This window comes from Condylura cristata, unplaced genomic scaffold, assembly GCF_000260355.1.
Source record: "Condylura cristata isolate star-nosed mole 26May11 unplaced genomic scaffold, ConCri1.0 scaffold00021, whole genome shotgun sequence".
NCBI lineage: Eukaryota > Metazoa > Chordata > Mammalia > Eulipotyphla > Talpidae > Condylura > Condylura cristata.
This window is the reverse complement of record NW_004567122.1, coordinates 17,197,857-17,210,431: the sequence shown is the minus strand read 5'-3', so window position 1 is coordinate 17,210,431 and position 12,575 is coordinate 17,197,857. Positions and strand designations below refer to the sequence as shown.

General features: G+C 48.6%; 1 protein-coding gene across 2 annotated transcripts; it reads left to right on the top strand.

The window, feature by feature from the left end:
- The first annotated feature begins 292 nt into the window (after positions 1-292).
- PPIC (peptidylprolyl isomerase C (cyclophilin C)) lies at positions 293-12,277 on the top strand. 2 transcript variants are annotated; one of them, XM_004686661.2, is made up of 5 exons: positions 293-492; positions 5,505-5,618; positions 6,318-6,411; positions 9,007-9,191; positions 11,646-12,277. In XM_004686661.2, the coding sequence occupies exons 1-5, from the start codon at positions 376-378 to the stop codon at positions 11,772-11,774; spliced, it is 639 nt and encodes a 212-aa protein (XP_004686718.1). In that variant the 5' UTR covers positions 293-375; the 3' UTR covers positions 11,775-12,277. The 2 variants fall into 2 exon arrangements, with proteins under 2 accessions (XP_004686718.1, XP_012583266.1); XM_012727812.1 differs by having other exon boundaries at positions 11,650-11,760.
- The last annotated feature ends 298 nt before the right edge of the window (positions 12,278-12,575 follow it).

Here is a 12,575-nt window from a genome sequence, read left to right as displayed (position 1 = left end):
GTTGTCAGGCAGATTCCGGAGCTCCAGAGTTCTTAACTCTTAATCCGTGGCGAACTCGCAGGTTCCTGGAGACCCTTCCACAGAGCGCCCAGGGGCCACCCACTTTGGGGGGCCCCCGCCGCACTTCTGGGGCGCCCCGCGCCCTGGCCGCGAGCAGCGCAATCAGACCGCCGCGCGCCTCTCGAGTTCTCGCTTCGCCGCGCTCCTCAGCCCTCGGGGTTCCGGCCCAGTCCCAGCCTCCCAACCCAACCCCAGCCGCACCCCGCCCCCCCAAACGGGGAGCGGGAGCGCGCAGGCGCAGCCTCCAAGAGTCCCGCCAGCGTCCCGGAGCCTGCGGTCGCTCCCGAGCCGACGCCCGCCCGGCAGCCGCTCACCATGGGCCCGGGCCCCCGGCTGCTGTTACCTCTGGTGCTGTTCGTGGGGTTCGGCGCGCTCGCGTCTTCTTCTGGGGCCTCGGGCGTCCGCAAGCGAGGCCCGTCGGTGACGGCCAAGGTGACCGGACCGCGGGCTGGGGCCCCCCACGCCCGCTGACCAAGGGTCGGGGCGCTTTGGGGACGTGGTGCTTTGGGGACTGGGACCTCCGCGAGAGGGGCCGAGAGGCGTCTCCCCGGCCTCCGAGGACGGGGGGCGGCCGCGGGCCGAGGTGGGAGGGGGCGAGCGCTCGGGGGTGCGGGGTCGCGCCCCGGGGAGACAGCGTGGGAGCTGGGCGGAGTCTGCCGCGGGCCGCCCGGGCCGTTCCCGGGGTCAGTGGGCCTGAGGCATCGACCCCGGTGCTGGAGAAGCTTCCGGAACCGGGAGCCCGTTCTCCAGGAAGGAGCCGGCCCGAGGACTTCCTTCGGCTCGGCCGGGACTCCGTGCAGCCGCAGGAAGAAAGCGGGAGGCGCGCGCGGGGCCGACGCCCCGGCCCGGGGCTGTGGTTGCGGGGCGCCGGGCCAGGTCACCCACGCCCGGAGGGGCCGCGAGAGGTTGGGCTCCTCGGCCTCTGTTAGACAAACACGGGAGAGGTGCGCTTCTAGAGTTGGGCGGGGGGTGGAGGGTGAAAGGGGGGGGCAGCCCCCTGGCTTAAGGAGGTGCTCGCGAGGCCCAGCCGGTACCCTGGCTTTTAATCTCGGCTGTCATGGACGGCGCTTTTCCAGCTTCAACACTGTTTCCAGCATGTTTCCTTAGCCAAGGTTGGAAGGGACTGGGAGATGTATGATTTGGTGCCATGATCATCACTTCTGGAAAAACCCACACGCAGCCCTACGTGGACTCTGAAAGGAGGGGCAGCTGTAAGCGGTCTTAACGGGCAGTTTGGGGGTTGCCAGTGGAAAATGATAGTGTTGAACTAGAAGGCTTCAGTCCCCTACTGCAGATCAGATGCTCAGAATGCAGGAGCCAGGAAGGGGCTGGCAGTGGGCTGGAGAGCGGCCAGGTTCAAGCCTACATCCCTTTTGTAGTTTAGGAGTAACCAGAAGGACCTCGCCCAGAGTGTGATAAAATTAACCTGACTGACTGAAAAAACTTCAAGCACTGAACTAATTGGGGAAAATAGTTTCTAAAGGCCAAGGAGCTCTGTGTCTGTGTGTTGGGGGTGGTGGGGGCGGGGAGGGGGGAGCATTCTTTCAGCCTGCAGATTCTATTTGAGTCAGGATAGGGTCATACCAGCCAAATTCATCCACAGTGAAATGATCCAAGAAATAACCCTTGCTATGGATCGGGTGGCATTTGCACACCCTGGAAGGAACGAGCAGGGCAAAGATGTCAGCAAGGGACCAGTGTGTGTAAAGACCTCCAAAGAGGTTCGCCATCCTGCTGTGATCACGGAGAATAGGGAGACCCAGTGATGCAAAAGGGGGGGCCTGAGATGAGGTTGGAGGGGAGAGCAACCGCATCAGGCAGTGTGGGCCTTTTTTGAGGCAGTTTCTCTTAATCTGAGGGCCACTACAGTTTCAAGCATGGGAATGATATGATCTCATTCAGACTTTTAAGGGGTACTGAGGCCAGTGGGAAGTGAACGGGAGGTCACTCAAGGAGCCACGCCCAGGTCCAGATGGTGGTGGCTTGGATTATTGGTCTTTGTGGAAATGGGGAGCAAGGAGACCACTTGGAATAGATTCTGGAGGTATAACTGATAGGGCTGGCTGACAGTTTAGAGAAAAGTGTGAAGGAGAGGGAGATAAAACACCCAGGTAGCTGTGAGCTCCAGATAAGCAGTGAAGAGTTTTGTAGTGTGAAAGCATCACCCGCAATATTTGGAACGTTTCCCCGGAGGAACTTTTGAACTTACCTTCTGGAGGAGAACAAGTCTTGGGGTGTGAAGCCAGGGCCAGGAGAAGAGGGAGCCAAGGAGAGGCAGCTGTAGGCGGGGAGACCTGAAACATCTGGTCCTGCCCAGGGTGCTGTCGGTGAGGAGAGTCTTTTCCTGCCATTGTGCTTGGAGTGCTCACTTAACACCCCCCCCAATGTACCCCCACTTAACACCCCCCCAATGTACCCTTCCGTTCTAAAAGCTAATTGTGCAGATCAGTCTTCTGCAGGCTTAACTGTTGAGTTACTGTTCAGTGATCTCTTTTAAACACCTAACTGTAGGACAGAGGAGACATTAAGAACGATTTCTTTGATGATAGAAGAGTGGATGAATTGGCTTTACTCTGGTGTATAGTTTTCCCTTGTAGTCTTTACCTTGGATTTCATTTACAAATAAGAATCTGTAGAGAAGTGTGGGGTGCTCCCTCTGCCCCCCACCTCCCAGACCTGTGAAGAGTTCTAACCTTGTCCTGAGTCTTGCTGCAGGACAGACTCCGCCTTCTGTCCAGATGTGGAGGCTCAGCTGGGCTTCTGGCTCCTTGCAGTCCTAATTCGACAAAGTGGCCTCTGCAGCCCTGTACCATCCAGTGGAGCCCTTCAGGCTCCCAGGGTATATTAACTACTCTGCCATTTTCCAGCTACACTCAGCTGTCAGCTTGCTGGCACTTTCTAAAGCACGGAGTGGTTAATAGGCTAGGGCGGGTGACCAGGGTCAAGTGGTGTAACACCTGATGCTCCCTTTCATCCTCTGTAAATCAAGGTGGAATGGCAGCTCCCCGCCAGGTAGATGTATGCCAGGGTTCGGCAAATTAGATGCGATATAGCAAGGAAATGCTCAGCCCCGCTCTGAGTTCCTGATTGAGGCAGGTTGTTCGTGTTATCTGCTGTCTTACTTACCCTGGAGATGAAGACCAGGAGTTGAGTTTCATCCGCTTGCCTCAGTTTCCATGGCCAGTTGGTGGTGCAGCCGGACTTGAGACATTTCAGTCACTCTGGAAACAGAAACCACACCAGGGTTGGAGCCAACGTGTGTTTCTTCCCTCTCCCCATAACCCCCTCCCAAGACTTTCAAGTAACTTTCAAGGACAACTGTGAGGGATAAAAGGAGACACTGAGGTGCCCACTCCTTAAGTGGCACCACAAAGTACCACCTCTTCCAGGAAGCCCACCCTGATCCACACAGATAATCACTACTTCTTCCCATGACATTTCTCCTGTATGGCTCTTCCCATTAAACCCAGCTTCCAATATATTATAGTTACTTCTGATGTGCTGGATTGTAAGCTCTGTGAGGGTGGGGCTTGTTCTGTATGGGGCCTGCCCCCAGGGACACAAAGCCAATTTGGAGATGAGTGTCAGGTGAGCGGTTGGCCTGGCAGCTGCCTTGGGTGCAGCTTCACGTTCTGTCTAGGTGAGTGTGTGCCCTGGGCATCAGTGTTACTCAGTTTTGCACTATTCAGGATTTTTTGAGCCCACACTTGTGCAGACATTCTGCCTGGCACCAGGGAATGTAGAAACATCTGCCCTGAGGGATTCCTGGCCTGACTGAGAGAACCGTATTGCAATCAATCACAGTCTACCTGGATGCAGCCTTGGATTGAGATTTTGGCTCTCCTAAGCCTGGCTGGGGAAGCATGTAACCTCCCCAACCCTTGCTTTGGTGATAATAGCGCCTGCTGTCCCCCTAGAGTGTAGTGAGGTTTACCTTTTAGCCGAGTAGGTAAAGCACGCAGACACCACTACTGGTTTGTGTTTGAGTCTTTCCCTGTCCCTCTTCTCCCCTGCCCCCTCCAGTTAAATGCCTCTCCCCACCCCACCCCCTTACATTCCTCTGCTACCACCCAACTGGACCTCTGTGTCTCCCAAGTCCTGTTCTTTCTCTCTCTCTCTCCCCCTTTATTTTTCTCTCTCTCTCCCCCCTTTATTGCTGTGTTTTTAAGATCACATCCCTGTTTCTCTGCCCAGCACTGCTTCCTCATTGCTGAAGCCACACAGAATGGGCACTAGGGTACTACCTCATCTCAAGGCACAGTCTTTAAGGCATTTAATCAAGTTCCACCCTATAAATAAGAATGCAATGTTTTGCTGCTTGGGCCATGTAAAATTTGCAAAATGCCACATGGAACACTAAATACCACATCACCCCGTGACAGACGTACTGATGTATTGAAAGAAGCTCTTGTCTTGAACGAGGGCTTGACAGTCTTTACTTCATGATTTTTCTAAACTGTAAGACATCCTTTCTGCCTTGACAACCCTTCTTATATTTTTTTTAAAGCTATCTTTTGAATGTCGTTTTTTACCCATTCGAACAGTAAATTGGTTCATATAATCTCAACTCGCTAATAGAATGCCCTTCGACTTACCGGCCTTTTCAAGCGTCCAGGCTTACAGTCCTCTGAGCGCATGATTGGTGAAGCAAAATGTACTTGATTTCATTCCAGATGAAACAGTTATAAAAAATAAAAAAGAGCCCGATCCGCTTAGGGTTTATCTGCAGCAAAGGGCTGCATTCTCAAGTTCAGGTGTGTTTTTGTTCTTGAGAGAAACACACTCTACTCATGTACCCTGGGAAGGTGATGACTGACTTCAGCATCTAGAACAGAGTACATGGTTTTGTCAGGATGTTGAGTGTAGTGTTGGCTGTTCCTTACATGAAGCTGTGCTTGGAAGTGAGTACAGCCATTTCAAGGGCCGACTACCTGGTGGGCACCGTCTTGGGTGGTCCGAGCCCATGTCCTGGAACTTACTGGAAATTGGCATTGTTGGAAGTGATAAACAAAAAATCTGGATGGTCTGCTGGTTGCCTTCTCACCAACATTTTCCTGCATCTTAGTTGAGAACACTCCCCATTCAGAACCTAACCTCTGTCTACACAGCAGGGAAACGGTTTGTCTAGAGGATGTGGGGAGAGACTCCTTGAAGACTACTGGCTGATTCTGACTGTACACCGTCCAACTTCATACTCAGTACTGAGTGCCTCTCTGTAGATACTGCTCCCTATCTGTTTGTTGAATGAATATTTGTGAATGAAATATATGACCAAATAGTTTGAGTTCTTTTGATTTATATCCTGCTTTTTCATGACTCCTTTATAAAATACTGGTGGGAGGGCTGTTGAATGTGGATCAATTCTCAGATTTTAACTTTCATTTACCTTGCATATGTGGATTATCCAATTTACAATCTTCTGCTCTGCCTTTTACCACCTACAGGTCTTCTTTGATGTAAGGATTGGAGACAAAGATGTTGGCAGAATTGTGATTGGTCTCTTTGGGAAAGTTGTGCCCAAAACTGTGGACAATTTTATCGCCCTGGCAACAGGAGAGGTATGCTCCCACTTACCTCCTTCACTACACAAAGTTGGATCTTCCTTCTGTGAAGCCAAAAACAACAATGTCTTATAGTAAAATTAGTATTAAATTGGTAGGTCTGATGAACTGGAGACATCTTAAGATATTTTCTGATAAAAATATGTATTCTGGGCCCTCTGTGGTGGCACAGCAGGTTAAAGCACAGCACTAAGAAGCTAAAGCCACTTCCGCCTGAGTTCAATCCCTGCCCCGGGGGTGATCCACATGGCGCGGCAGACCTCTCCTGACCCGCCCGCCCGCTGCTCCCCTCAGCAGTGTACTTCGTCAATCTGCCCGTTCTGCTCCCTGCTTTGTCTCTGGGGAATCCTCTCACCCTTCCTGCACCTCTGGCCTGTACCCCAGTTCTGTATGCATAAATAAATAAATCTTAAAAAAAAATCTGTATTCTTCAGACACAGTATTTTAGGCATCTAGAAATCGAGAGGGAAAAAAATCACCAAGGGGAAAATCGCTTTTTATTTATTTACGTTAATTCTTTATTCCCATGTGTGTTAATGTATGTTTTGATCAGCTGCTGACAACTATCTGCCAGTAAATCCTTGCAGGGACCTAACCGAGTCCTCTAGATATTCTGACCTTTCAAGTAAACATTGGGGTGTATCTTTTGGTATGGGTTCTGTCTGCTTGTGTCATCAGCTGACATCATCTCTTTAGAAAGGATATGGATATAAAGGAAGCAAATTCCATCGTGTCATCAAAGACTTCATGATTCAAGGAGGAGACTTCACCAATGGAGACGGCACGGGCGGTAATGCTGTTGTCTTCATTCTTTTCCTTTCCCTTTCTGTTTCCTTTCCCAAATTGATCCCAAAGACTTAGCCAATAGATTGAGCTTCAGAGTTAAGGAACCAGATCATAAAGACCTCCAAATGAATGCTTTAAGAAGGATAGTGGCTTGAGCACATCATCTATTAAATCTGAATAGGTAGAGGCCATCTGCTGAAATGAAATGTGCATGAAATACGCGGCAAAATAGTTTGAATTCCTTTGATTTATATCCTGCTTTTTCATGCCTCCTTTATAAAATACTGGTGGGAAGACTGTTGAATGTCGATCAAAATAGGTAGAGGTGAGAGAGACTCCCTCGCCTTCAAAGATCTTCCTTTGGTGGAGATAGCTCCATCGTGGTGATCTATTTAATCAGTAGATTATTTTGCATTTAGACGTAAATTGCTCCACTGTGGATCTGTAATAGCACAGAGCAAGGTCTGTCATGGGAAGTCAGCGTAGGCTCTCCAACGCTGAACCCTGGGCGTCTGTGAAATGGGTCCCCTGGGGCAGGAAGGCTCGAGGGTCAGCCAGCGTGGTGTTCTGTGCGGGAGGGCAGGCAGCTCCAGCCCCTCTTTGGAGTCTTTCATGTTATCATTAGTGTTTTCAACAATCAAAAAAATTAAGGCGTAGATAAGGTGCTGAATTATAGTATGGACCTTTTTATAAACAAAGTTAAAATTCTAGAAAGTACAAATCTCCCTGAGGTTGTTGTTTTGAGGATTCGAGCTCCCCAGACCCCTGGCTAAGAGCCCCCAGAACTGTAGTGATTTCACGGACACACTTAGTACCGCTCTAACCATACAGTGAGTGTGGTGTGGAATATGTACCCCAAGAGTTGGGAGGGGGGTTGTGATTTCGGAATCACATGCAATGTTTGTAAGCCAGTGCTGTGTCAAAAACAATTAAAAAAAAATTTAAAGTAAGTTGACTTCAGGTTTAAGACTTTCAGTTCAGCTAACTCTGGTTTTGGTGGTTATTGAATTCTAACTTGAAAGAAGCACTCAGGCTATGTTGAAGTGCTCTTGCTAACTCTGTGTTCAGTAGAGTGAGCTACTAGAACAAAATGCCTGGATTTGCCAGGCGCCTTGGTATGTGCCCACTTGCACATACACACCACACACGGGGAAGGCGGGGAGAGGAGAGAGCTGCATTCCTGCTGGATGCAGGGCAGGTGATGGGCTGTTCTGGTCCCATCAGTCCTGCATTCCCTGTGGGATGCAGCAGAGACATCTGTTCAGGTTACTTGGACTAATGGGGGTACACTGAAGATGCTCAGGCAGGTGACCCCAGCTGTCAGAGCTGGCTCTCCTCCAAAGCCTACACTTAAGAACCCTTCCCTGGGCCCTCCCTAGTGGCGCAGCAGGTTAGAGCGCAGCACTGCAAGTGAGCCACAGCCACTTCAGTGCGAGTTCGATCCCCGGCCCCGGAGGTGACCCACACGGCACAGCAGACCTCTCCTGACCTGCCCGCTGCTCCTCTCAGCAGTGTACTTTGTCAGTCGGCCTGTTCTGCTCCCCGCTCTGTCTCTGGTGAACCCTCCCACCTCCCGTTTCTCGCCTGTACCCCTGTTCTGTAAGCTTTCCCTCTGGGACCGGAGCAGCCCATCACCTGCCCTGGGTCCAGCAGGAATGCAGCTGTTCCCTCTCTCCTCTCCCCGCCTTCCCTGTGTGTGGTGTGTATGTGCAAGTGTGCACACTTGCTCCCACCTGTAGTGCCCGGTTTGGGACCTCTGAGTCAGGCTAATAAGTAAAATTAACCTAGACTTCCTATGTGACTGACACCGCGCTCTAACTCTCTTACCTTTGAGATCTATTTCTGGTCTTTCTGATGGAACCAGGATTTTAGAGTGGGCAGCTGATGGTCAAGGAGCTGCAGAAGAGCAGACAGTGGGCATGACAGGCGCTCAGTGGCGTCTGTTGACGATTTGTGGGGAAAGCATGCGCTCCTCCCCCTGTGATACACACCTGCCTCGAGTTGTGCTCAGCACTGGACACATTGGCCATCGCCCTCCTCAGCTGCTGGGCCCTCAGCTGCCTGCGGCCTTCCAGGCTAGCTGCGACTGTGCTGGGGGCCAGTGCAAGGCATGCGCTACTGTTCTCACCTCCCATAACCCTCTGCTTCCCACGGCAGAACAGAAGTGGGGATACCTATTCCATAGTGTGGTCACGAACTAAGCTTTATCTACCCGTGGCTAGTGGTAGGTCCTGATTAGAGTGACCGGATTTCATAGCAGGTTGAGCCACGAGGGTGGCTCAGCCACCTTCCCATCTGGCTTTTTGATGTCATTCTGCCCTTCAGTTCCTTTTCATTGCAGGGTGAGATTGTTGACCTGCTGGGTGAAGACTTAGCCCTTGGCTTGAGGCTTCTTTTTCTGTATTTGCCTCAGCCCCTGGACCCTGCTTCCTTTAAGAAGTTCATGTTCTCGTCTCATTAACCCCTCTATGTCTGTCCACCTGTTCCTCATCTCTACCTCTTAGTGTTTTCGTAACTTTCTACTAAAACCTTACGTATTTCTTTGAAGACCACTTTTCTAGGACATCGCTTGACTCTGGTTCCTTTTTGTGTCACCTAGGTATAAGCATTTATGGCGAGACATTTCCAGATGAGAACTTCAGACTGAAACATTATGGCATTGGGTGGGTCAGCATGGCCAATGCTGGGCCTGACACCAATGGCTCTCAGTTCTTTATCACCCTGACCAAGCCCACCTGGCTGGATGGCAAACATGTGGTATTTGGAAGAGTCCTTGATGGAATGGTAACTTTATATCTTTTTTTCATTCAAAGTTTTATATTTATAACCACAATACTTTCAGAGATATATTAACTTTGAAAGGTGCTTATTAGAGATTTATCATTCTAGGCTAACTGACTGCTTCATTGGTGAAGGAAAAGTATAAGGAATGGCTTTTAATTATTAGGAGCAGGGGCTGGGGACCCAACATGGAGAAGTGTACTGTTTGATGTAAATGAAAACTTTTAAAGTTCCATTAAATAAAAGCAGGACCCTGTATGTGGTGGTGGTGGAATATTATACAGCCTTGAAGAGGAGGGAGATGTTGGCACAGGGATGAAACTTGTGGATGTTAAGTGAAATAAGCCAGTTACAAAAAGATTTATAGTAGACCTTATAGGAGGGATCTTAAATAGCTAAATACATAGAAACACACAACAGGATGGTGGTTGCCAGACACTGGGGGTAGAGGAAATGGGAGTTGTGGACCGTGGCTATAGACTTCCATTTTTGCAAGATGAAGAAGTTCCAGAGATTAGTTACTCAACATAATTCATATACTTAATGATATTGAGCTGTATACTTAGAGATGGGTAAGATGGTTATGTTATTTACGCTATTTGTTTCTCACCTCTATTAAAAATGTTTTTAAAAACATATGGTTCAGTCCAAATGGAAATCACTTTCAAACACTCACAGCCAAATTCAATGAAGAAAATTCAAATTTATGCTAGTCAAATACCTGAGGGGTCCCATTCACAATCCATAGGAACACTTCTTAAAATTTGCATTCTCTTCTACTCTCAACATTTCTCCTGCTTAGTAACGACCTGAAGTAGTTCTTTCAATCCTGAAAAGTCAACCTAGCCCAGCCCTGGCCCAACCCAGGCTGCCTCGCTCTGCTCCATATTTAATTTTGTTGTGTTTTCATACGACTTATTCTGCCACCTTCACCCAACCATCAACCAACCAACCTCACCTTCTGCATTTCTTCCTCTGGGTGTTTCTCTCTGCTGTTCTGATTCAAGCAGCAATGACAAGGTACTGAGCAGATGACTCAGAACATCTCTTCCAAGGCAAGGACATGTGCAAACTGAGCTGCCAAAGATGGAGTACTCATTAGCAAGTGGGAGGAGAGAGCGGTCAGGCACACGCACCACTGAGTAGTCCCTCCACTTTCCGGCACAGAAAAGGACACGCCCCATCCTGTGAGACTCAGTTGTGCACAAACCTACTGTTTCATAGAAAGGAACACCAACTTTCCTTAGGTCTCTTACCAAACTTTGCTTCTGAAATCAGCTAGCTGTGGGGATGCACATGTTGAACCCATCTGGGATTTGGACAGCTTAACCAGGCACTATATCGTTTAAAGGTAAACTCATTCATCATTCAGTGTATATTTTTGAATACAGCGTTGTGTCAAGCTGTCAGAAGCGTAAAGAGTATGTGTTTGGATTTTCTTCTTCTGGTCGTGCATTTCTTGTAGTCTTCTGTGTCTTTGCCCTAATGGATAGCACTGATTTCCTCCCATCCTGGGGGTCCTGTTGCCTGGCCTTAGCCAAACACCTCTTATCGGGCATAAACTTTCTGAGGAAAAGCCTGTGTTTCATAGAGTTTTAAGAAGCTGGCAGGATCTTCTGAATTCCACCCCTTGGTCCTTCAGAAATCAATAGCTTGCTCAGTTAACACAAGTGTCTGGCCTTCCCTTCAGACCTGCAGTCACAGCTTCCCCAAGTGGGCCCACGAGCAAGCATTTTAAAGTCATGGTAAAATATGCAACATGTTGGAATGTCCATGTTAACCATTAAATAAGCACTTGAAAAAAGTGCCCCCACACATAATTAGAAACATACAGTATCCTTAGAAGGATGCTGTCTCTTGATTTTAATTAACCCAAGTCGGGCAGAGGTTGGGTCAGTTGACCCCGGCTGCAAGGCACTCAGAGGCTCGCTACTTCCTTCTCAGAGCCTTAGGAAGCCCATCAGAAGCTAGCTTGCTCCCGGGAACTGTCCAGTTGCGCTCCTTCAGCGTGACACACAAGCGCTTGTGAGGCTGTCAAGGCAGAAAGGGGGCATTTTCACCATGGGGGTGCAGTTATACTAGTATTAGTGTAACTAGTCAACCTGCAGATTGATGGGTTGAGTCAGCCTTAAAAATGGGCAAACTCACTACTCTGTTGACTCTTAAATCTGCTTTATGGCCCATTTTATGATGCCTAGACCTGTAATAGGGTGACGTTGAAATTGACCCAACCTCCATGCGAACTCCCACACGGGGTATCAGAGTGAGCAGAAATATCTTTCATTAGACCTAGATACTTACCAAATAAAAACCCTATTCTTTTTTCTTAGACTATAAAAGGTTAATAAAAAGCAACATGGAAATACAAAAGTCTAGAGCAAATTGATCCTGTGATTTAGAACTTTCTTGACTATGTTTTCCACAATTAGCTTGCCTCATCGCCTCCTTTCTCCCCAGACAGTGGTCCACTCCATAGAACTTCAGGCAACGGATGGACATGACCGCCCTCTCACCGACTGCACCATCACCAACAGTGGCAAGATAGATGTGAAAACGCCCTTCGTGGTTGAGGTGGATGACTGGTGACCCAGCTCTCAGCAAACAAGGAGCACTCCCTGACGAGGGGGGGTGTGGCTGTGTGTGTGTGTGCACGTGTGAGCAAAGTTACTTTGTGTGCGTGGTAGCTTTTTTTTGCCTTCTGTTTCCCACTCCAGATCACAGGGTTGTTATAAACACCAATCACACCAAGTTTAGTTTGCATGAATTTTGGTAAGTCACTTGTTGAGGGACTTAACATTCTTGTCCTCTAATGGTGCTATTTTTGAACTAGAAAACTTTGTGTGGGCTATTGTGTTTTGAAGACCACCATCATTATTTTGTGGAGTTCATCATGTTCTTCAAGTTGAATGGTGCTGCAAGGATTGTCTTAAAATGATGACCCCATGAAGTTCATTATGTTGTATTTAAACCGAAATTCTTCTCAGGTAAAGGGAGATTTGTTTACTATCATCGATGTATGTCATAGGAACTTTTTACCTGATAAAAGGTGCTTTGGTGTTCGTGACATTAAATACTTTTTCTATGCATCAGCTCAGGTTTTTGCAAAACTTCTTAAAAAGTGTAATGGTGCTTTAAAAAATGAATGTACTGTAGGAACCACCAACACATTAGAGAGGGTTCTGTAAAACCAGAATACCACAATTGGATAATTTGGGGTGGGAAAGCACAAAAATGGTGACTGTCACATCCCCAAATACTCAAGCTGATTATTTACTGATTTTTATTCAATGTAAGCTTCTTAGGAAGTTCCCTTGAATCCATTTTCAACAAAATAATTTTTTTCCATTGACATGAGAGGATGAAGATTCGATCTGTGCTCCCGTAGGG